Source organism: Chlamydotis macqueenii, chromosome 1 (assembly GCF_036417535.1).
Source record: "Chlamydotis macqueenii isolate bChlMac1 chromosome 1, bChlMac1.mat, whole genome shotgun sequence".
Lineage (NCBI taxonomy): Eukaryota > Metazoa > Chordata > Aves > Otidiformes > Otididae > Chlamydotis > Chlamydotis macqueenii.
In genome coordinates this window covers 54,309,916-54,334,192 of record NC_141556.1, presented here as the reverse complement: position 1 = coordinate 54,334,192, position 24,277 = coordinate 54,309,916, and the positions used below count along the sequence as shown (strand labels likewise).

Genomic DNA, 24,277 nt, shown 5'->3' with positions numbered 1-24,277 from the left:
ATCAAGGCATGTCAGAAACAATGGGAAATGGATAGGACACTGGTGGATTTTTTTTTTTTTTTTTTTTTTTTCTTTAGAAAAACCTAATATTATCTGGAAAGGTGAAAAGCCACAGGTGAAATTTAGACCGAAAAAAGATTTACTTCATAAGATAAGGTGCACCTGGAGTGGGGAACAGGGAAGAAGAGACTATCCACCTGACCTGGAGTTTTAATAAATGTAAAGTAATCATTCTTGAACAGATTGACATCATGCCAACCCCATTCAAATTTGTTCACTGCTATTTTATGTCACAACATAATAAAAGCTACTTTCATAGATTCCCTCAGTATACCATAGCTATATTTATAGATATTATATATATAAACCCTGTATCTATAATGGAGATTCATAACAAAATACTTAAAAACCATTCTAAAGATTTGTTATATAATTAAAACCATCTTTGCCTCTGTAACAATAATACTTCGCCTGATACATTAAAAGTGCTTGTTATATCTTCAGAAATGCAACTCTAGGATCTGAAGCACTGGAACAGCCATTGGTAAAATGACTGGGACTGAATAGCAACCCTTAAATTTCTGTGTACGCAGGAAAAAGATGAAGTTGAGAGACTAACACAAACATAGTAAGATGCTCCCTCCCACATCCCTGTGGCCATTCCTTTTGTCTATTCAACAACATTCATACAACAAAATCGTATGTCCAGGCTGCTTACTGAAAACTTTATCTATACTGACCTGAACAGTACGCAACTATTGAGAAGCTGTATAGTTCAAGATAACCAAAAAGAGATGCAGCAGACTAAAAACACAACAAAGCCAAGAACATGTTCTACTGCAAAGTACCTGCCTTCAGGTATTTGACATTGTGCACAATGGAGCTCTTCAGGGTGCACAGTGAAGGTGCATTTCCCTTCTCGATCTCCCACACTGTAGATCACAGTACGTTACAGTGAGGATGAATTACATAAATAGGAATAAATGAATAAATTAAAAAAACATCCTCTAAGGTACTGTGCCAACTTCATAAAAAGTAATTAGGGTACTCCTTGAAGTAAGAGCAGAGATTTCCAAACTTATCAGGAAAAAGCAGAGAAAACAAGTTCTAGATTCACAGCACCAGTAACAAAGCTTCACTATGAAAATGAGAAGCCAAACTAAATATATGGATGTATTATACAAGGTTCCAGTCATTCCTAACTGTTTTCAGAGTCATCTCCATCAAGAGGAATGGAATTTAACCAGTGACGTTGCAGTAATTAAAAAAAAAAAATAGTTTAGTTGACTCGGTTAAGGCTAAGTGCTGGTTTTTTTGCAACTGAAATGAAATAGTCTTATTTTAGGAAAAGATCTAATTAGAAAATTCAAGAATGACAGATAAATTTCTTTCAGAGTATTTTTGTTATATTCAGATTTCTAAAGTGAGTTTTTAAATGATGATTAACCATTTTGTATTAAGTTTACAGTCAAAGTCTAAATTTAAAGTTTAGACAAACAAACTGTACTTAACCTGCTGGTTTACCAACGTGCGTCACTTAGAATGGAAAGAAAAAAACCCAAACCACCTTAGTTATCCTGCCATTTGAGGTTCTCTGCTGATACTGCCACTGAGGAGTCCAATAAATGTCAATTTTGACAGAATTAATGATGTTCACACAGCATAACCTGTACTGCAATGATCAGAATTGACTTACCTCAGCGGAAAAAAAAAAAAAAAAAAGAAAAAAGAAAAAAGAAAATATCCCCTGCTGCCCCTATTACTGTACATATAGCCAAAGCTGACTTTACAAAAGCGGCAAAACACTCATTCTGTTTGCCTACTTCAGCTTTTCTAGAAAGGAAATACATGTAGGAAAGACTGATTTAACACTTTGGGTGGGAGAGGAAACAGGAGAAAGCTTTTTCAGTTCTGGAAGGTTACAAATATATTCTATTAATTAGAATTAATTCAAATATTAGCTTAGTGAACACCGACTCCAGCTCCTGTGAAGCAATAATACTTCCAGCCCAAACCAGGAATGGTTTTTCTCATTGTCAAAAAAAAAATTATCCCATACTGTCGTGGTTTAAGCCCCATCCCAGCTGAAACCAGTATACACAGAAAAATAAAAAGCTAGTAATACTGCAGTCAGTAGCTTTGAAGTATCAGGTTCAAACTGAAGGTAGTAAGAGGACACTGTATTGTTGGTGCCAACAGAATTAAACAAATGAGAAGCCAAAAATACCCAATTATGAACCAACAGAATGTAAGTTAAGTTAGAAGTCAAATGATAATTAAAAACAATCAGAGATGTGCCCGGATTGGCCAAAACAGTCCCCTTTTCAATTTAAATTACCAACTAGATTTGTGTCAAGGAATGAAACAATCAGCAATATGCCGTTACAGTAAGTTACCCAGATGCAGTAAGGATCAGAGCAGGGCGTGTGGTCAGTATGACCACAGTATGCAGCAAGGGGGAACAAAAAAGAATAAACTCCTGGCAACATACTTTTCTTGTTTCTGCAGGATAAACGTTCACAGTCAGTATGCTGGAACGAGCAACTGCCTGAGACAAAGACAGGAATATTTTGGGGGGGCAGGGAACAAAAAACCCCATACCCATCTTGGTGAAAGTTTAGAGTAAATCTTTTCAAAGAAGAAAGTAAATTTGCAATTCACGCTGAATTATGAATTCTACGGATCCCTAAAATTTGGAAGTCTATGTTACTCTAAAATAAGTTACTGCACAGTTCTCCTATATTTTGAGAACTGTTTGCCCTTTGTTTTTCAATTTTTCTTCTTTCTAACCATTAAAAAGCATTACTTTCTTTGCCATTTGCATTTGATTTACTCTAGGCTTGACAAAACGATAATCCTGGATCAATGATTTCCTTCCTCTAGTCATTGATGTTGTAAGTTAATGCTGCGACTAAGGAAGGGTAGGATGGTGCAGAAGTAATTTTTATATTTACAATTATATCTAATCAACCAGCTCAATCATTATAACAAGAACAAATAAAAGTGACGGTAAACACAGTATGTAGTATGAATATAGGACTTTCAAAATCTTTTAATCTTTAACATAATCCATCAGAAAATGGAACACTCTACGCTGGTCTTACACTTTGGAATATTGATGCAGGAAGTATGAATAACCTACCCAAGGCCACAAAGGGAAACATTATCAGCCAAGACAAAAACTCCAAAGTTCAGGCATCAAGTCCTCTGTTCAGACTACAATAAAGTCATAAATCTCATTCAATAACTGAAAGCCTTTCCCAGCAAGGAAGTTCTTCACAGAATAAAGAGTTTATAATGGTCAATTTGTTATTTCAGAGTGGATTTTTCTCTATTTTGTCCACTGCTGAGCAACATAAACACTTCCAGTGAAGTTCTTAGTGCGATAAATGAGGCGTTTGTGAGTGTGTGTACACACATATACACATGCATTTCAAAAGGACAAAATCATTCTTATTTCATTCACTTAATATAATGGAAAATACTTTTAAATGCTACACTGTTTCTTCTTCCAAAGTGGATCGACTATAATTTGTGATGTGATGACCAGTCTTCCATTTTTATTTACAGGAAGATCTCTTCATTGCCAGAATCTCTGATGAAAATCATGGCATAGAATAGCAGAGAGAAACCATGAGCTAGGTTCTCAAGTGTGATTCATTAAAAATGAACCGTGACTAGCCCTCCTAATTTGTAATTCTTCTTCACTCAAGAGCCTTTTAAACTACAATTTAATTTCTCTGACAAAATTCACATCCACTATCCTGAGAATTTCTAACCTTTATAAATCTCCTATGGAAAAATGTAAAGACAGAGTCAGTCTATTATAGTGAACTAAGCTACAGAAGTTAAAACCAAAATTAATATTTGGATAGGGTTTGGTGGGGAAGAACAGAATGTGCTTCCTATGAATTTTACCTTACTGACAAAGACTATACTGCAAAGACAATGTGAAATACACAGGGCAGGTGAGAGGAAAGAAAAAAAAAACCACTCTCAAAAGATAAGCACATACAGAGACAACACTTCAACTCTCATTACTTGCCATTTAAGCAACAACCCTGTTCTCAACTCTTTTGAGAATGTTTTCCCCATTTAATGCACAACTGAAGAGATGCCAATTTTAATATAATTTGTATCAAATAGTGCCTTCGGAGAACAGAATGACTGAAATCTTAGTCAGAAATATTAAACAGGAAAAGGAAAGACCCGCAATACAAATCTGTAACTCACAGAGAAAATAAATTTAGAAGAATGTTTAAAAAGAAGGAAAAAAAAAAAAGGCACAATCCTCTGGTAGGTCCAATAACAATTTGAACAGAGTGGGTGACAGTGGTCAAGCAATTCCAGGTGTTTTCATGCGTATATATGTATTTGTAGTGTACCTGTGTCTATTTCATTCAGCTTCTACTTTTTCTGTGCTCTTCAGTAATCAAGTATTTTATTTGTAAGATGCTACATTAGTGCCAGCAGGCACAAAATGGTATAATAAATACACTCTTCACAAAATATAAGAGCCATGCACTTAGTGAAGAAAGCATAGCTCTTCAGCTAAGTGGAAATCAATATTTCCCTTTCATTTTTTTTTTAAAAATAGCTCTGCTCAGTCACTTAAAAGAGTCCCAGCTGCCAAAGAAAGTCATACAAACTCCAAGCCCTGCTCTGTTTAAGTTTCTGTTCCATAGCTCACTTCAGGAGTGCGAACAGGATACTTCTTGCTGACCTAGACCGTAAGAAATTTTCTTAGTAGACCAAGGGAAAAAACAAATCTGACAATTTTTCCATTTTAGCAATTCATTTGAAACCAGTTCCATTACAGAAACATCAAGTCATTGGTTCTTGTTTTATCACACGCTTTATAAAGACAGATTTGTTACAACAGCCTTGAAGCGGACCAGCAGTTAGGCTCCCACTGGCCATGTTCTTGGGGAGAAACACCTTGGAAGAACCACGGTTCGATAGTACAGGGCTTTTGGAATTCAGAGCTGGGTGTCCCTCAGGGAGTAAAGTAACTGAATTAGTGCTGGGTGGCAACACAGATTTCTTAGGGAATAAAATTTTGCTTTGTTCTAGAACAACACGGTTTATAGAAGAGCTGGAGGCACCAGACAGTGATTCTTTTATCGCTTCATTTGGGATCTTGCTATATAGGTAATTGGGGGCATTATTCTCCATTATATCTGACCAAGCCCTGTAGCGAACTTCCGCAGCTCCCCAGTAGTGCCTAATAGCAGACTCAGAGCGATGGCCTGTCACTGCCATTATTTCTCTAGGCCCCAGTCCTGCTTCACACAGTAGCTGGATGGTGGTAGTTCGGAGAGAATGATTGGTGTATCGCTGAGAGAGCCTGGCTGCCACACTTATCCTAGGCATCATGGTACCTAAGTAGTTCACACCCATTGGTTCTCTTTTGTACCAGACAGGCTGTTCTTGCATTTGCTCTGACGTTAGCTTTAAAGGATGTAGGTAAAAGGCAGGGGGCTCCGGAGGCAGCTTGGACAAATAAAGCTCCAAGGAAAAAACAGGACAGTTCGGGTCCCCTGGTATATCATACATTTTACCCATTTTATGAGGATCTTCTCCATTTTTTCCTTTGCCAGGATACCTAAACATAGCATATCGACGCCCGTTCTTGTCCTTCTCAACAACAAAAGCATCTGGAGCAAGATCTCTTAAAATTTCCCTCCCTCGTTTGGCAAAATGCAACTGCAAATCAAACCACACCTTGTTGACGAGTGCCAGTGGACTGTGCAAACCCAGCACACCAGATTGTTTAATCTTACGCAAGTCCTCAGCAGCTATGGGAGGATGGTGGTGAGTCTCATCCTTTCCCTGCATGCGCAGCATCTTCAACACACTCACAAATACCATGTTTGCACTAGCAAACTCTTTGTCCTTCATTAAGCAAATCTGACGATTATAAGGTGGCATTTTGAGATGCCGGTTTAAGCCAGCACGCATTGACTTGTAGCTTGCCACACTGTAGGTATTTCCATCATGATTCCTTATTGTATAATAAAACTCTCTTAAGATATCATTGAGTTCACTTACTGGGACCAATTCAAAGCTAGGATCCTTGCCATTTTTAGTCAGCCATTGTTTTAATAGGTTAGCTGCCCAGCCAGTCTGCTTGTGGGTGTTTTTGATGCTCTTAGCATCCTCTTCCTCTTCCTCCAAGCCAAAGAGGACATCCTTGGGAAAGTTAAAATTCATCTGTGCTGCTTCTACTGCTTCTTTATTTTCTGATGAAGTCTCTTCCTGTTTCAACTGCTTTTTGAAACAATTGATCAAAGTTGTACCATCAAATATGCCACAGGTATACGGCACATAGCGAACTACTTTATGTTCTGAGAGCTGTGAAGTGCTGAGTAACACATAGTATTTTGGATTTTACATAAGAAAAAGCAGGTGGCATTAACTGGATTCTTCAAATTATATGACATGTCAATTCCATACCTCATTAGCCAATTAAAATGCATCAGGTCCTTCTTTGTTAACCATGGCATTACACATGCTCTAACTGATTTGACTGCAAGTAAACCTAGAAAAATACTCTATAACAGAAGACTGAAAACCGGAAAGCATAATGTGTCTTTTACTTCCCTCCTTGCTCACCTTCCATTGCTAAACACCGCTACCACACACAATCTCTTTTTCTAAAAATCTTTTCCGGGTTTCAGGCTCTACTGAAGAAGAAACATTCCAAAATACATATCTTACATTGCAAATTACATCTTAAAACCGTACATCTGTTATCCATTCTGGTACTGAGTTTCCTACATATCAAGTACTGACAAATGATTTAATAGCTATAATCCACAGGTATCTTTGAAAAATTTTCAAACAACTACTCTTTATGAAATGCCTTAATAAAAAGGTACAGAGAGGCACAGTTTATACTCTATAATACTGGTTATCTTTGCCAGCCTATTTCTGCGACAGGTGAAAAACAAAATCTTGCCCAGTATATTTCCTTCTTGCTTTGAAATACAATTCAGATTTAACTGTACCTTGAAATACTATTAAATGTGGACATTTTGGCTAGAATAAATTAATTTTATTCCCCTTAATAAAATTATTTTCAATTAACAGCAATGTAAGTATGAGGTGCTTTGTGAAATATCTGTATGCAGAAATAAAATTAATTATGAATAATTTTAAATAGCTTAATGGCAACCTTTAAATTCCAAAGCAAGTTCAACAAATCTTAGACAAAGAATTGAGAAGTACTGCAAGTTCTCCTTTTTCATAAAGTAGTTATTCCTGAAGAAAGCTTCTCCTTTTTTTTTTTTTTTCCTATGACATATGCAATGAAATACTGGAACACCAATTCTTATTAACTTCTGGATTAGTGTGGAAGTGAGAGCGCTGCAACAATTAAAAATATATTTGTTGCTTTAAGTTCAAGCCCTTCAGATAAAAACTGGGCAGGGTTTTCTTTTGTATGTTAGCTCTGTTCTATCAGACACATTTTTAGTGTGCTCCTGAATTACTAACTCATCTACTTACACAAACTCCATCAGAAAACTTCTGAAAAGATTATCAGAAGCTTATGCTCCAAGTAATACTCTGGATCAGAAGAAGAAAAATACAAATGGACAGAAACTAGAAAGGATGGCACAAAAAAGGAACTAAAATTGTTTCATTATGAGCAATAAAGGTAAATAACTTTTCTCCTGTGGATTGTAACTTTAGAATTTTATATAGAAACATAATCAACAACCTACCTGTGCTGTTCCCTCAGCAGTTCGCTTGTTTGCCGAAGCGTCTGTTGGTGGCCTGCTTGTCTGGTTTTCTGAAGAGTCAAGAAATTGTTCATTTGCAGTATCTAATCAGTACTAAATGTGCTATCCACTATACAAATTTGGAGGCAATATTCAAAGCTGTTTGATACTAAACATTCAGTATATAGCACATTAATCATTTTCCAGACCTAATTTTCAATTCTAAGCATTCAAGCTTGATCGCTACCATTTTTCAGAGGAAATAGAAGATACAGAAAAGCAAAATGTCACGTTGCAGCCTAGAAGCAGTATATGTTTCCTTCCTTGAAAGTCTGACAGTTTATTGAAAATATTTTATGAACAATTCCCTTACCTATCTGAGGACAAAGCGTAATTCCTACCTCTCCTCCCTCTGTATGTAAACTGACAAGATATTAAACTGGAAAAAGTTACACTTATTCAACATCTTTGTACAAAAATTTGACTCAACAGACGGTTAAACAGACTGCAAAATACATAACTGAGATGATTTGTGCAGTGAGACTGAGTATCTTTACTAGCTCAGCCAAGCACGTATCTACACTAGCAACTTAAGCAGAAGCTGCTTGAATATTTGATGTAAACATTTAAATCCAAATTCTCCCTTCTCATTCCTTTTCTTTTTAAGCAGGGCTTATCAGCAACAGTGCTGGCCCAAAGGAGTCTTTCAGTTCTGGTGAGGAAACTACTAAGGTATACACCAAGGCTATGTGAACTGCACAAAATGAGACACATTTTTGGACACATAGGCCCTTCCTTTGGTCACTGTCCCTGATCTGTCACAATATTTTTTACATTGTATTAGAACATTAGATTAGCTTTAGAGCTAAAAATCAATACAAAGCATATAACTGTCCAACTCCATGGAAGATGTATTTTAACATAGGCAATTCAGACATGCGAAAATGAAATAAAACTAGTTCTGATGTCAAGCTCTGCTTGAGTTCATTTTAACATGATATTGTCCCAATGAGAAACCTGCTATAATTCCAACTCACTTAGAAATCTTGAGGATCTCTTAGAAAAAAATTTTCAAGGTATGCAAAATCAGAAGTGCAGAGAATGATCATGCCATGGCCAAAGATGGAGAGAAAGTGTTTTAAAATAGATAATCTAGATACCGTATTTGAACATTGTGTTCAGAGACTTTATTTAAAATACAACAAATGTAGTTCTTTGGAACTAGATTAGTATTCAGTCATGGTTTTTTCCCCCATTTTGTTTAAGTGTGTGAAAAGTTTATGATTATACTTTCAGTATGCATTTGTTTAGAAAGGCAGCCAGATTATTTGGAGAGGCTGTATTAAAAATAAATACCAAGTTGTTAATGACAGAAAAGGAGTTTCTGATTTCATGCTAGGAATGATACAAGTCAAGTTCTAAATAAAACAAAGCCTACAGAGCCACACTACTGACTCCTTCTAAGGAGAGATGATTTTCAGCAATAGCTGACAAACATCCATGACAGAGATTATTTTATCTTGACAATTTCAACAGAAAGGCATTCCAGAAGGAACATCTCAGTAAAACACATTAACAAACCAATTTCCAGGGAGTGGAGTTTTGTGTTTCCCTTTGACAACTACTTTCCTTTCCCAGTGTCAACATTCAAGCATAACTTACCAACTCTGGGCGCAGTAACAGTGGGTGGTTCAATAGGAGCTGTACTATTAAACGCAGAGAGGGAAATCTTCATCTGTAGAGGGGCTCGACTGCTGGTAGCATTATAAAGTCCTGAAGTACCCACTGTGGGCAAAGAAGTCCTTGTGGCCTGGGCAACAGAATGTGCAGTAGAAACAGCCTGTACTGCCAACGTTGTGCCTATTGACGCAGCACTGGCTGGAGAGTTCCTTTGAATACTAGGACTGGGCACAGATGGGCTGTTATTTGGTTTAGTTGGGTTAGTTGATGCCAAAGACACTGTAGTTTTGGGAAGGCTACCAACTGCAGATGAGCTTTGTACGGATATAAATTCAACGTTGCCTGACTGTTGTTGGTTAGTGACCAAAGTCCCTGTGTGGCCTTGCAGGAGTTGAGGCTGGGATGACACTGCAACCGGTACATGCAAGATTACAGGCAAAGACTGCAACGAGACAGACACTGACTGAGTGCTGCCACTCGGCACTTGGTTAGTGCCTACAACCGTAGCTGTGTTAGCTGTGGGAAGAACTGTTGTTGTCAAAGAGCTGGTGGAGGTCACTGGAGTTTGAGGCTTAGGATGTCCACTGACAACTGTTGGAGGAGCAGCAAGACTGGGAGCGGGCACTGCAGGAAAAAAAAAAAAGAAAAAAAAGAAAGAAGTATTTGAACCAAGTGTGAAGTTTCACTCCAATACAAGAAATGGAAATGATTTACAAGGAGGGTGGCGAGTCAGTGGAACAGGCTGTCCGGTTAAGTTCTGAATGCCCTATCCTTGTAAGTGTTCAAATTTAGGCTGGATGGCGCTTTGAGCAACCTTGTCTGGTGAACGATGTCCTGGCCCATGGCAGGGCTACTGGACTAGATGATCTTTAAAGGACCCTTCCAACCCAAACCATTCTACGATGCTATGAAAAATGTGTTGTTTTTTTTTTTTTTGCAAAGAAAGGCTATATTCTTCTATTGTATACTGTGTTATTCAATGGCCTAAAGATATAGTCAACACTATTTCTTTTTGAAAGAGCTATATATAAACTGCAAAAAAAGATATACACTAGTCCTTCAGAAAACACAAGAAAAGAACAACTAAGTCAGTTATGACTAGGTTGCTTTCTATAGGTAGGACCTTGCATCCAGAAGGTTCTACTGAAACCAAGGATTCATGCGTCAGAGAAGATACTTGCTTTTATGCAACAGAATTTCTGGATTAAATCTAAAGATCAGAGGCGTAATACACTACAGTATATGCCTACTATGAGATGATTCTGAGGAAAAGATTTAGCATTCAATATTAGCTAAATTATTTTTAAAACCAAGTATGGCGTGACTACAATGAATGAAATTAATGGTGTTTTTGACTCTACATTAACTGTAAAATTATAACCTAGGAATTCCATTTACCAGCTTGATTCCCTTTGGAAATGTGGCCTAAGACTTTCTTCAGTTCCCCACTCAAATTCTGTAGCCATTAGATAGAGGGGAAGATATCAGCATCCTACTACGATCAAGTAAAATGGCCTGCGAGCCATGTGTTTCACTTCTTAGCAGCTGAGAGACTGCAAGCTTTGCTGCCATACCCAGCAAGCAGTCTGCAGAAGCATCTAATTTACCTACGTGTTCTTGTTGGTCAAATTAACACTTTTTTTTTCCCTGGTAAGCACACTAGACAAATATAAGCTGGGAATGTGGTAGGCAGCTAATTTTTTTTTTTTATGTTAGGAAAAAAAAGTAATAAAACCTAGTTTTTCTCTGTTCAGTTATCTACTCATTGAATGGCAAGCAATAAAATTTTTAAGAATTGTGTTTATAGTTCATAGGCAGTCTTACCTGCATTCACAGAGGCTGGAAGAGTTGCTGGTGTGCGCTCTCCTACATTCCGCTTTGACTCTAGCATCTGCCTCACTGTGCCAGCATTTCTATGGAACGAAGTTTCAGTTAGCATTTCTCAATGAGCCACACTAGATATAACTATGGACAGTAGAATGATGAAAAAACTCCTTATTTTATAGCTATTCTTTTAATTGAGATTTTCTAAACTCATTTATTTTCTGTCCCCCATGCAAATAAACTTTGGATATTCTCCTACTAAAAAAATCAAACCAAAACAAAAAGCCCTTTAAAAAAAAAAAAAAAAAGCAGATTTATTTGTAAAGTTCAAAATGATTGCACCAAGTTTGCCTTTCACCATGAAAATTTTCCCTTTCTTGAAACGAAACTTCCATTTCTATCCATTACTTTTTAACCACTGAAACACACTCAGCTTAGTTTATTTAAGAACGGATTCAATACTGTCAATTTACGTCTTCTGTGAAAGAAAATAGAATTTTACAATTAAAGAACAATGAAGGAAAATGAAGAGTGCTTTAATTAAAAAGAAAATACAGGTATTATCCATTACATTAGGTATTTCAAGTGTCCTATTGTAAATTTTAAGATGGCCACAGTGACACGGTTTACTTACCGATATGTCGCATTGTTTGTGTTTGCAGTATCGCTAGGTGCTTTCACAGGAGACATAGGTGCATTTGCTGAATTCTACCAAAAAAAAAAAAAAAAGGGAGGGGGGAGAGCCACAACAAAACAACTGTAAGTCAGCTTGCAAACTTATGCTTTCATTGTATTTCGTATTCATTTATTTCTGTGAGTGATACACATTTTCTGGAGTCACACTGCAAGAGAATTTGACATGTTCTACAACTCCCCAAAACCTCCTTGGTCCTACCTGCCTACTTATCCTGCGTCCTCCCTTTTTCTAAATCTGTTGCCTTCAGGTTTTTATAGCATAAGAATCAAAACTTCTTCTTGAACAGACTTTTATCTCACACTCCTTCACAATAATTAATACAAAATATTGATTCTAGACACAGAGAAATACTATTGTTTGCATCCATTCCTCTCCCTCCTCCACCCTGAAAATCAAGGTACTGTGATTCACTCTAATTTACTATGTACTCTTCATATGTAAGTAAATCAGATTTACTTACATACAGTTTAAGATGCTTTCATGCTAATAATATCTAAAGAACCCTCTATACAAATCAGAATTACGTAACATGTTAAAGGACTATTCTTTCATATCACTGCCTTTAACCAGACAAGACAAATCTACTTTGTGAACACCACTGAACAGCCAGGTCATATCATTCTGCATAAGAAATTTCTTTATTTTTCAACACAAGGTTCAGGCTAACTCGAAAAACAAACGTAACAAATCTAGTTCTTACTTCCTGTCTTTTCTTCAAGTCCTCCTTGGCTGCTCCAAACCGCTTTGTCAATCTAGCAATTTTAGCCTAAATGGGAAGAAGATGAAAACAAACAAACAAAACCATAAATATCCTCTCCAAGAATCATCAAAGAACTTATACAAACTAAAAGATACATAATTAAGACATCAAGTCAAAGGCTATTTTCATACCGGGGGAAATTATTCTTCCTTGAAACGTGGTACAACTATATAGCTTCAGAGCAGTGGAAAGACACACATGTATACCACAGTCAAGATAACTTAGAGATAACTTGAATTATTTTCCTTCCTGTTCACAATTGCACAAACAGAATCCATCTGTTCATGTGATGTTAAGCAACTGAAAGCATCTGGCTGTTTCAACACCTTATGTACCAAACATATCGAAAAATGCACCCCTTTTTGGTTTTCCTATTATCTACTCTTCCCCCATTTATCCTATTTCTCCTTCTCACTGATATACTACGTATCACGCACACCTTACTGTCAGCTTTGTTCTACTCTATTTGATGTTCAGGTGTCAGGTTCATTATCTTCTTAAGCACTGTTCTCACATCCCATCTTTTACTTCTTGAGCTTCCCTCAATATACTATTCGGTGACCATTCCTTCTGCAATTACCTCAGCCTTACAAGACTAAGTTACCCTGTCTAGGCTGCAGTTCTGATGACTGACTTATTCTGGAGGCAGTAGCTGTGCTAGTTGTTCTAAGGAGGTACTTTCTCCCCCCCCCCGAGAAAGAAGAGTTAAATTATTTTTATGAATTACTGAAAACACTCGGTTAGCACTAGAAAAGTTTTGAAAAAATCAGTGAGTTTTATATACCATGATTTCAGAACTTCTTACCTAAAAGAAGCTGGTCCACTTAGAAACCTCACTTCTTTCATCTTTTTACAGAGCAATACGACAAGCTACAGTTATGGTCTGCTTTTAATTACATTTGTATTTCAATTTATTTTATCTTTAACAATGTAGAGGTCTTTTGGAGCACCTTGCATAATAAAAATATGTAAGCTTAGACTGTGAGTATATTAACATCAACACATTCACAGCCTTATAGGATGTTATTAATTTGACACTAGTTGGTGGCTAAAGACATTGATAAACAAGTATACTGAAAGAGTCTTAGCACTTAACAAAAAGTCAACATAAAATGACTATAGTGGTGAAGTGGAAGAGTTACGTAATACAAACTCATCTGGCTAACTCCAAACTTTTCTTTATGTTAAAAGTAAAATGGCCTTATTGTTTGAATTTGTTATGACATAAGCTTTTAATTGTCTTGTCACTTCAAAATTATTTTATTTTTGTGACATTCCTCATGTCACCACTATGTACATCGTTTCTACAAAGAATGCAAGAAAGCATACTGCATTCAACATCAGCTATTTGATTCCAAATTTAAGCTGCTGGGGAAATAACATAGATAAGTATCATGCGATGTTTCTTTGTTTGAACATTCTACAAAGTCCAGTGCTACTGTCTTCTCCTTTCTGTACTCTTCAATTTTTAAGCAAATGTCTGGCTTCATAGAGGCATTAGATATTTTCATACTTAACATTTATTTGAAGAATGTCCAGATGAAACAAAAGAGTTAAAAAGCAGTTTACTAACAGCTAATGAATCAGTTTCCCAGAAGGAAGACTTGCTTTGGGGGTTTTTAATGATTAGCTGGTTGCTTTCTTCTTTTTGAGTAAAGAAAGAGACTTTTAAGACTCCAAAGCAACATCAGTATTTGCTGCTCTGCCCCCCTCTTCCCTTTGTGGAGTTCAAAATGGCTTCTCTACTGACAACTACAGGAGACTTACTATTAAATGTTGAGGAACTTATTTTTGATTCCAGTATGCAGTTCAACATGCAAACACTCACCTGTAGTTCAGTAAGCACAGTTTTATGCCTCTTGTTACATTCTACCTTCTCTATTCGGGTTTTCAAGTCCGCCAAAGTCTTGTCAAATACAGCGCACTGTAAAGCAGCAAGTTTTTCTTCCAATAGTCTCTGGATAACCTGCAAAATTATTATAAAAGAGAAAAATAACAATGCAATCCCAACTCTCAACAAGTATCCTGCTACAAACAGAACAATGACAATGCTTGTGCCCTGTCAATCAAATAAATCTGTAATCACCAATAAACATATGGTTGGACAGCTAAGAAAAGTTTCTACATCTATTTTGGCAAATACAATGCCATGAGTTCAATAAATTAATGTCATTGCAGTATGGTGAGTGTATAAAACCTTGTTACGTATAAAAAGAACCTTAACAACAGAGGATATTTTAATAAAGGGCTGTGTTTACACAGTGAGTTTTCCTCTTACTTTTCTCTTCTTGAGAGGGACAGTGGCATTCAAAGAACAGAAACTAAAGACATTCAAGAAAACTCTATTTTTAAGACGCATTCTAGCAGAAATGCTGTTGCTTTTCTTGCAGAAGCTAAACACAGAAAAAGAAGGGACTTACTTCCACTAAGTTTATTTGATACACTTATTTTTTTTCCTCCCTCCTATACCTATTGCAGTGCAAAAGTTTTCCTTAGGAAACAAAAATAAACAAGTAATAAATGTGGTTCAGTTTTCTGCATCCTATATTAACAAAGTCACAACACACACTAGCTAACTAACTAATGGAAGAACGGCCAATTTTTTTTCTTCAAGACCACAGGTTTCTACACATGCCAATGCTGCAATCAGGCAATTAACAGCTTTATAAAAATCTACAAAACGCTACGTTAATTGCATCTTTGTTTGGAGACAGACTTTCTTTCAAGCTAGGCATGCAATAAAGCACACCACATATAAATCTCTGCCACTCTGAAATACCTCCTTTGCAAAGACTCTCCATCTTCAGTCACATAAGACTTCAGAGTCTAAATATTTAACAAGCTTCAAATATAACTCTTGCAGCATAGTTTTCAAATGATATTTGGTCTCTTCTTAAAAGCAGGGCTATATAGGACTTTATATGAATTTAAGCCACCTTTGTTATTTGAATTCTGTTCAATTTTCAACCACAAAAAAAAAAAAAGAAAGTGTTTGAGGTGGCAAGGAGTGTGTGAGAAGGGATAGCTAATTCAAAGATGGTAAGACAAGCAACAGGTATGTGTTTGCTGTCTTTGCTCTGCACCTCCATTCTACCTTTTGTAATTTTTCATCAACATCCTTTCTGGCTGTAATTTTCACTTGGAGTTCTGCTTCATAATGTTCTTCCAGGTACCGACGACGTTTGGAATGAATGCTGTCCATGTCCTCAGATTTGGAACGCTTTCTCCTGGACACTTCACCTGGAACAATTAGATACAACTGCTTGTGAGAAACCTTTGAAAAAAACAGGTATCTGCAGAATGCTGTGATTATTATTAAGTTTCATTTGTCCCCAGTTTAAGCTTTTTCATCCTAAACTAGTAAGAATACCTTTGAAAAAACAAGATGTATGATGACATCAAAGCAGAACAACAGTCCCTTTGGTCTCTTTACACTGCTGCCCCGTTAATGTGTTCTGCTTTGTGATTCACCAAACCACTGCCCTAAATGCAAAACGGGTCTAGTATCACCATTCCCTTCTCCAGAACTTGCCTCTGGTTCTTCCTGCTCCTATCAGTGCCATCCTATAATGAAACATGGCTCCTGAGAAGCAAAACAAAACCCTCTTCTGAAAAAGGAATCCTCAGGATTCCAACCAAATAAAACTACGTTTCATTCTGCCTGTCTCAGCAATGAATTTTTTTCTCTACCTGCCATGAAGTTTTAACCTGTACCTCCAATCCCTGAGTGAAACAACATTCAAATCCTTTTCTTATTTCTTGGGTAAGAAGGAAAGTAAAAATCTAACAAAAAGAACAGGCTCAAAACAGAACTATATTACAAAAATAATTTTCATTGCAGTGATGAAGCACAAAAGAACCAAAGAGATCTCATTCGTTCCTCCAGCTCCTAGCACCGTATCCTCCTGAGATCCACATATAAAATGACAAACCTAAGTAAATTATCAGGAGCATACTGTGGGTACTTGGCCACCATTAAAACACCATAGCCCTCAACCCCTCCACTCCAAACCTGAGTTAAAATACAGAAAGATAGAATCAGTAGAATATCAATGAAGGTTCACTGGAGACTGAAACAGAAGAAGAAACAGTTACTTTCGACTGCCATTTTTTCTTTACTTGTATTATATACACTCTGTGAGTTGTATTTCTACCTTCACAGATTTCTTGTAGTCTGATTTTTTGATGGTTAGATTTCTGATGGTTTCAGTCTGGACTGATTTTCTGATGGTTTCCGATTGTTTTTTGTGAGTTGCACTAAAAATGAACTGATATACTAAAAGTTATTAAAAGGCAGTCTTTTAAAATATGCATGACAATCTAGGTTATTTTTTGAAGACTGTGAAAGTGCAGGTCCTCAAATTTTAGGCAACTTTTATAGGGCTACAGGGCTCTTCATAAACATTTCATAATGGTGAATATTTGCAAGCAATATAAATGCCTACAGTGTGAGTATTTCTTTCTTTTCCAGAATCAGAGTAAACAGTTGAGGGGGGGAAAAAAAAAAAAAAAAAAAAAAAAAAAAAAAAGGCTACATCTCCAGCTTTCTTCCATCCATCAGAAAAACTTGCAGAAATAAAATTAAAAAAACCCAACAAACCAAAACTGAATAGTTAGAGCACTACTCCCAGATCAGTGAAGACTCTCTTTAGAAGAAAGAGTGAGTTTCTTTCTCTTTTAGAAAAAGCCTAACCACTGAACAGTACAACAAGTAGTTTGTAACATGCAAGAGCTACTTACATATTTAACAGAACATGTTTTCTGTTCAGGTAATTTGTTCTGAAGCAGATGCTACGTTTGATTTTACTACATTGGATTCTCTTTGAAGAGCTTCATGGTGCTTGCAACTAGTGGAAAGAAGCTCTAAAGGAAGCTGTAACTTCTATAAAACTCCAGCAGCTTCTAACGAGCTGTGTCAGCTGCTCTTGATCAAGGGGTGCTTTGTGCTTATGTTCCAGCTGATGCCTTATGGAGGCACAAACACCCTTTCAGCAGGTACTAGGGAGAGGCCTATGTTACTGCTGGGCCTAGAGTGCAGCTCCTAGGGAGCAGTTAACAAACACAGGACACATGCAGAAAGAGGATGGTCCCTGCACTCAGTAACGAGGCACACAGTGTGGTCTCCAGCAGCCACTGGAACAACTCTCCTGGTAATGTCAGAGGCTCCATCCAGACAGTTATTCTCGGGGAAGACATGGCTTTGCAAGTCTGGCACTGCAGGGATTATCTAGGGCCTCCCACTCTGGCTGAGGCTACGGCAGAGGGAGACAAGCTTCTTGGAAGCACCTACATAAGATGCAAACTAGTGGGAGAGCTGTGTTTGCCAAGTTAAAAGAGCTATGAGAGGTCAGGGGATGGCAGAGCATCAAAAATGATGAAAGATTCTCCAAGGTCCTGCAGCCTCAAAAACTGCAACCCCCAGTTGTACCAAAGGAGGTACAGCGAGAGCCTGAGCTTGTCCAGACAGAAAGCAGAGACTCCTATGATGACAAAGGCTGGAAGCACCCATACAAGAGCTCCCACTCCACCTGCAGATGTACAGGACAATGATGGATTTGGTTCAGTGCCCTAATAGCAGATCCGGGGCTAAGAGCTGTGCCCAGTGAAATGACTGAACTGGCTAAGCCTGAGCCATACAGTAGCACAGCAAGTGATTCCCTGTCTGCAGGGGGTGGAGGCCCCGATCTGTTAGGGACAGGTGACCTATGAGAAAGATAAAGGCACGACATGAGTGGCAATGGAGTCAGGAAAGCCAAAGCTCACCTTAAGCTGAATCTGGTGACAGACATGAAAGGCAACAAAAAGAGCTTCTACCAGTATGCTACCAGCAAAAGGAAAACTACGTCCTCCCTGCTGAATGAGGCAGGGGAGCAAGTGACAAAGGACACAGAAAAAACCCAGACACTCAATGGCTTCTTTACCTCAGACTTTAATGAGAAGACTTGCCTTCAGAAATGCCAGCTCCCCGAGACCAGTGGGACAGACTGGAACAGAGGCAGACTTGTTCTCAGTGGAGGAGCACTGAGTTAACATTTAAACAAACTGGACGTACACAAGCCCATCCAAGCCAGAAGGATGCACTCATGAGCGCCAAGGGAGCTGACTGAGGTGACTGCAAGGCCACTCTCAGCCTCTGAAAGGTTGTGGCAACAGCAGAAGGCTCCTGAGGACAGAAGTGCCACTTCCTTTCTTTTAATCTTCAAGAAGGACCCAGGGAACTACAGGATGGTCAGTCTCACCTCAATCCCTGGGAATATGATGGAGGAAGTAATTCTAGAAGTGATCTCTAAACACGTTAAGAAGGTGATGAGGAATAGTCAAAATGGATTGATCAAGGAGAAATAATGCTTCATCAGCCTGATATCCTTCTATGATGAGACCACTAACTTGGTGGATGAAAAGAGAGTAGTGGATGCTGTTTATCTTGTCTTTAGTAATGCTCTTGACACCCAAAACATCCTCAGAGACAAACTCATGATGCATGGCCTAGATAAATGGACTAGCTCAACTGCTGGGCTCCAAGAGCTGTGATTAGTGGTACAAAGTCCGGTTGGAGCTTGTCACCAGTAAGGTACACCAGCGGATTATACTGGTACCAACACTGCATTTCCTTTTGTCATTAATGAAGATGTTAGTCCTACACTTGGATAGGAATAAACCCATGTACTAGTACAGGCTGGGAAATAGCTTTGCAGAAAAGGCCCTGGTAGCCTTCATGCACATCAAGTTGAACACGAGCTAGCAATGCGCCCTGTTGGCAAAGGAGGCCAACAACATCCTTGGCTGGCTGAGGAAGAGTATCACCAGCAGGTCGAGGGAGGTAATTATTTCCCTCTGATCAGTGCTGTGAGACTGAACCTTAAGTCTTGTGTCCAGATCTGGGCTCCTGAATATAAGAAAGATGTGAGCACACTGCAGAGAGTTCAATGTAGGGCCACCAAGATGTTTTACAGCCTGGAACATCCATCACATGAGGAAATGACAGCTGGCATTGTTCAACTGGAGAAGGTAGTTAGGGAAGATTTTATAGTGTCTGTAAATTACCTGATGTGTGGAAAGTTAAAAAGACAGAGTAAGACTCTTAATGAGTACCAATGAAAAGATGCGAGAAATGGATACAAATTGAAATACAGGAAATTCCATTCAAACATATCAAAACTTGTTTATTTTGAGGGTGGTCAAACACTGAAAGCAGACCACTGGAAGGCTGTGAAGTCTCCATCTGTGGAGACACTCAAAACCAGTCTGGACACGTCTCTGAGCAAACTGCTCCAGATGACCTGGTTTTCAGTGGGGGTTTGGACTAGATAATCTCCAAAGGTACTTTCCAACCTCAATGATTCTCTGTTTCTAACATGGGCTACCAGTGAAGTATAATGGTTTTAACATTATGTACTTCTCTCTGTGTGTTTCTCTTGTTCTTTGTGGGTGTTGTCTTCTTTATCCTCTTCACTCTCCTTTCTTCTCTCCTCCTCCACCTCTTCTACAAACAGAAGAAAAAAACTTCATGTGTTACATATGCTCACTTACAAAGATCTCGTAAGAGTCCTATTTCGACTAGCAAACTTAGAATACTTATGAAAAACCACGTTGGGGAAGGGGAGAGAAATAAATAGGATGCAGAGATTAAAAAAAAATAAATAGAGGATACCTTCAGAGCAAAAATTTGAACTATCATACAACACAGTAAGACTAACTTCTGAATTTGCCTAGCTTTAAAATCAACAGAATGCCTCAAAGTTACTTCTGAAGTAAAAGAAAAAAGTACATAAAGTTAATGGTAAATAATTTTAGTTTTTTTTTTTCACCTAGGAAAAAAGCATCAAAATTTCAGGAACAAAATACGTTTCTCTATTTACAATTAGCAAATTCACCCATAATCTTTATACTAGAAAAGGCTGAGATTCTTCTTTTCTTAAAGAAAAAATTGAAATAACATACCCAAATGCATACATACAAGCTAGCGCTGTTATGCACATCTTGATCTGTACACTTCTACAATTTCCTGTTTTCATTTTATTACAACAGCTGAGTTTTTACTAGCTTTTTTTTTTTTTTAGTTTTTTTTTTAGAGAAACTTCTGGCTGCAAAGATATGCTTGATGCTCTCTTAACACTAAATTTTACTTCTATTATAAGAACATTTGAATGATTTAAAATAAGTTGCCTAATAAATCAGAAAAATGAAGGAGTCAGAAAACAAAAAACTGAATTATGAGATTTTTTCATTTTGTTAGCTTAAGCAAGAAAGAATACTCATACCACACAAATTCTTCAAAACCAATCTGTTTCATTTTTAAGGTAATAAAATGGCACAGTGTCTATGCCACCTGCTTTTTAAAACTTATGGATAAGCTTCATGTATTTAATTGTTATGAATAAAATAGGACTCATTTACCTAAGTATCTAAAGGAGAGTCATTAAGTTCAACGGTATATTTTCCACAATTTACAGATTTTAATATTTAACTGAAAGATACAACTATTCCATGGAAAGATATACATACCTAGAATGTCTTTAAAATATCGTGTTACAATTTTCAAAGCTGAGCTTTTTGAGTTCTATGTAAAGAACAAAGTAATTTCAGGGACAAGGAAGTCCCTTCCTTACAAACTTCCATCACTCTGAGCAAATTTAGCTCGTTCAACTAAAAGCAGTTTAAACACGACCCCAGCTAAACCTCTCTAGTTAATTTGAACCATAATACGGAGATAATTTTACAACTGACTATCAGCTTATTTTTCAGTGATATGCTGTGATCTTGTTACCCTCATGCTTGACAGAGAAAAGCAATGAATGAAATCCTTTAAAAAAAAAATTATGATATCATTAAATTATCACACAGTCATTTTTATAAGTCATACTATTTGCTGTGGATCTGAACATAAAGGTGTTTGTTTTTTTTTACTAGGTGTTTGCCTGTCACTAAACAGTTGAAAACACTTCTTAATTTCTACAGCTGCAAGCACTTTGATCTGCTTAGTGAATGACTGGATGCGTATTTGGATGTCAGAGTTCTGCCAAAATATACATATAAATGGAAACAAAAATAATGATTAAACCTGATAGCACCTGAACAGTATTTGCTAGTTACTCTGGGCTGCACAGTCATACTCTCGCTATTCCATAATCCTGTAACTGCAACAGACTGGCTAGAACTGATGTGCACAGACAGCAATCACAAGGAAGTACAAAAACATAGCTTAAGTAGTGAATCCTTGATCAAATTCTACCCAATTCTATTATAAAACAGAAATATAGATTTTTCCCATGAAACATGATGGGATTTGACTACTTTTGCTTAGGACAAAACCAGATATTCATATATTTTCAAAAGAATCATCATAATCTAGACAAGCTGGAGAAATGTAATGACAAACACTTTGTAATATTAAATAAGGACAAATACAAAGGTTTTGCATGTAGGAAGGGAGAACTCTTCCAAAGACAGGCAAGGGCCTACATGGCTGGGGAGCAGCTCTGCTTTGGGGATTTGCATAGACAACAAGCCAACACGTGAGGCAACAGCATGCCCTGGCAGCAAAGGAGGTCCACAGCATCCTGAGCTGCATTTACAGGAACAGAGCCAGTATACCACAGGAAGTGGTTATGCTCTTTACTTGGCACTCATGCCATCTCTTGGTAAGGAGCAAGACATGGCTAAGGGGCTTGGGGAACATGACCTGCAAAAGAGGTTGAGGGAGCTGGGCTTGTTCAGCATGGAGAAGACAAATCTTAATGAGGCCTTAAAAACAGCTTTCCAGTATCTGTAAGGCAGCTTTGGAGAAGATGGAGCCGGACTCATCATAAAGATGTATGGCAAAGGATAAGAGACAACACGTGTAAGCAGAAAGAAGAGATTCCAACTGATAGAAAGAAAAATACTTCCAACGTGAAGGGAGGCATCGGAATAGGTGGCCCAGAGAAGTTGTCCAGTCTTCTGGACTTCCATCAGTGGAAGCTTCCAAGACCTAACTGGATAAAGTTCTGAGCTACCTTGTCTAATTTCACAGCTGACTCTACTTTGAGCAGGAGACTGGACTAGAGACCTCTTGAACTACTCTATTATTTGGTCACAACTCCTCCTGCCTATTATAAAATATATATACGTAAAACAAATTTACCAAGTGATTGAAACACAAAGCACAATATTAGCTTCTTGTTTATTACCACATTTTTAGTTGGGGCAAAAAAAAAAAAAAAAAATCCATAAAAGACTTCAAGATTACAATTGATGAATCCGACATCCACTAATTGGTCCTCCAAAGTCCGTTGGAGAGAAGTATGCCTGATTTCTGGTTTGCAAAATCCAGTGGATCAAAAACGCAACAGTTACATATTTTTCTGCTATATTAAAGAAACCTCTTCCCACCATATGTATTCAGCTTCTGTTTGTGGATGTTATGGACCTCCTTAATCTTCTATTGGATGAACAAAACTTATGTTCCTTCAAGCTTTCCTGTATAAAGTTTGTTTCTCAAATGCAGACAGATTTTTTGCAGCAACTCTCTGAAAGCCTTCCACTATCCCTTTTTGAAGTAAAAAACAGAAAAATAAATATTATTGCAAAAAAGTGGTTTCATGGGTGCCTCTTAAGTGTAACTTATTTTCCTGTTTTTGAATTCAATAATTTTGACAGCTAGTTCTATCACAACACAGGAACAAAAGTTCATGTTTAGTTGTTTATTCGCCGTTCACATACTCTCAAGTTCTCTTCAAATACTACTTTCTAGGAAAAAAAAGAAAAAAAAAAAAAGGGTTGTACTTGAGTGTGCTGCTTGACTTCAGACTCCGTTAACAAAACAACAGCTATCCTTGGAGGGCCATTGCTGTAGAGAAGCCTAGAGTGAAGGTGTCTACAACGCACTCAATGTGCTAGCAATTCTGAGAAGGACAGACTTCAGACATGCTTTGGTAGCCATCCTGACCCAGACAAACTTGCAAGTGTACAGATTATGTAAGAGAAAGAACATAGCAATAGCTGCACTAGGTAAAACCAACAGTTCATCTAATCCAGGATCCCATCGCCAATACTTTCATGTCAACAGTAGATGATCAAGTAGGGGAGAATATAAGGAGAAGAAAATAACACAGTTACACTGTCCCAGAAAACTTCCTCAGCTTTCTGAAAAATTGCTGGTGGAAGACATCCAGAGCCTTAGGGTTTCTGTGCTTGACAGCCCTCAGAAAAATTCCAGTTCCACAGAAGATGAATATAGGTAAACTCTTAGCAGTCACAGTGTTGCTAGCAAGGAGCTCCATAGTTCACCACATGGAGAACCATCTCTTCTTCCATGCCTTGATCCTGCCTCTCACTTTTTTCTTTTCCTCCATTTGATACATGAGGTTCTTGTAGAGGAAAAGACAGCAATTATCCATTCTCCATACCACTTACCGTTTACAGATCTTTGTCACATCTCTCCTCCACCTCTCTTTTGAGGCTGAAAGATCCTACTCTAAACCAGTCCATCCTTGCCTACAAGTTCTCTCTCTGATCTGAGTCAGCAAGTGAAGAAGCTGTAGGAGGAGATGAGCTGACTCTGTATAATGGACAAAGACGGGATAAACCATGACCCTGCACAAACACCCAAGT

The 24,277-nt window shown here is 37.7% G+C and overlaps 1 protein-coding gene across 10 annotated transcripts in view; it reads right to left on the bottom strand.

Moving 5' to 3' along the window:
• The window catches only part of ATF7IP (activating transcription factor 7 interacting protein), a 110,987-nt gene that overhangs the window by 20,668 nt on the left and 66,042 nt on the right, over positions 1-24,277 (bottom strand). For 7 of the 10 annotated variants that reach the window (XM_086751576.1, XM_086751541.1, XM_086751550.1 and 4 more), the window contains 9 exons: positions 20,082-20,168; positions 15,780-15,925; positions 14,514-14,651; positions 12,626-12,691; positions 11,863-11,936; positions 11,229-11,317; positions 9,387-10,028; positions 7,728-7,795; positions 1,730-6,270 (listed from right to left, as the gene is read on the bottom strand). In XM_086751576.1, coding sequence (XP_086607702.1) covers positions 4,825-6,270; positions 7,728-7,795; positions 9,387-10,028; positions 11,229-11,317; positions 11,863-11,936; positions 12,626-12,691; positions 14,514-14,651; positions 15,780-15,925; positions 20,082-20,168 — 2,756 coding nt within the window. In that variant the 3' untranslated portion in view covers positions 1,730-4,824. Of the gene's footprint in view, positions 1-1,729; positions 6,271-7,727; positions 7,796-9,386; positions 10,029-11,228; positions 11,318-11,862; positions 11,937-12,625; positions 12,692-14,513; positions 14,652-15,779; positions 15,926-20,081; positions 20,169-24,277 lie in introns of those variants that run through there. The other 3 variants (XM_086751611.1, XM_086751622.1, XM_086751570.1) reach the window with 2 other exon arrangements.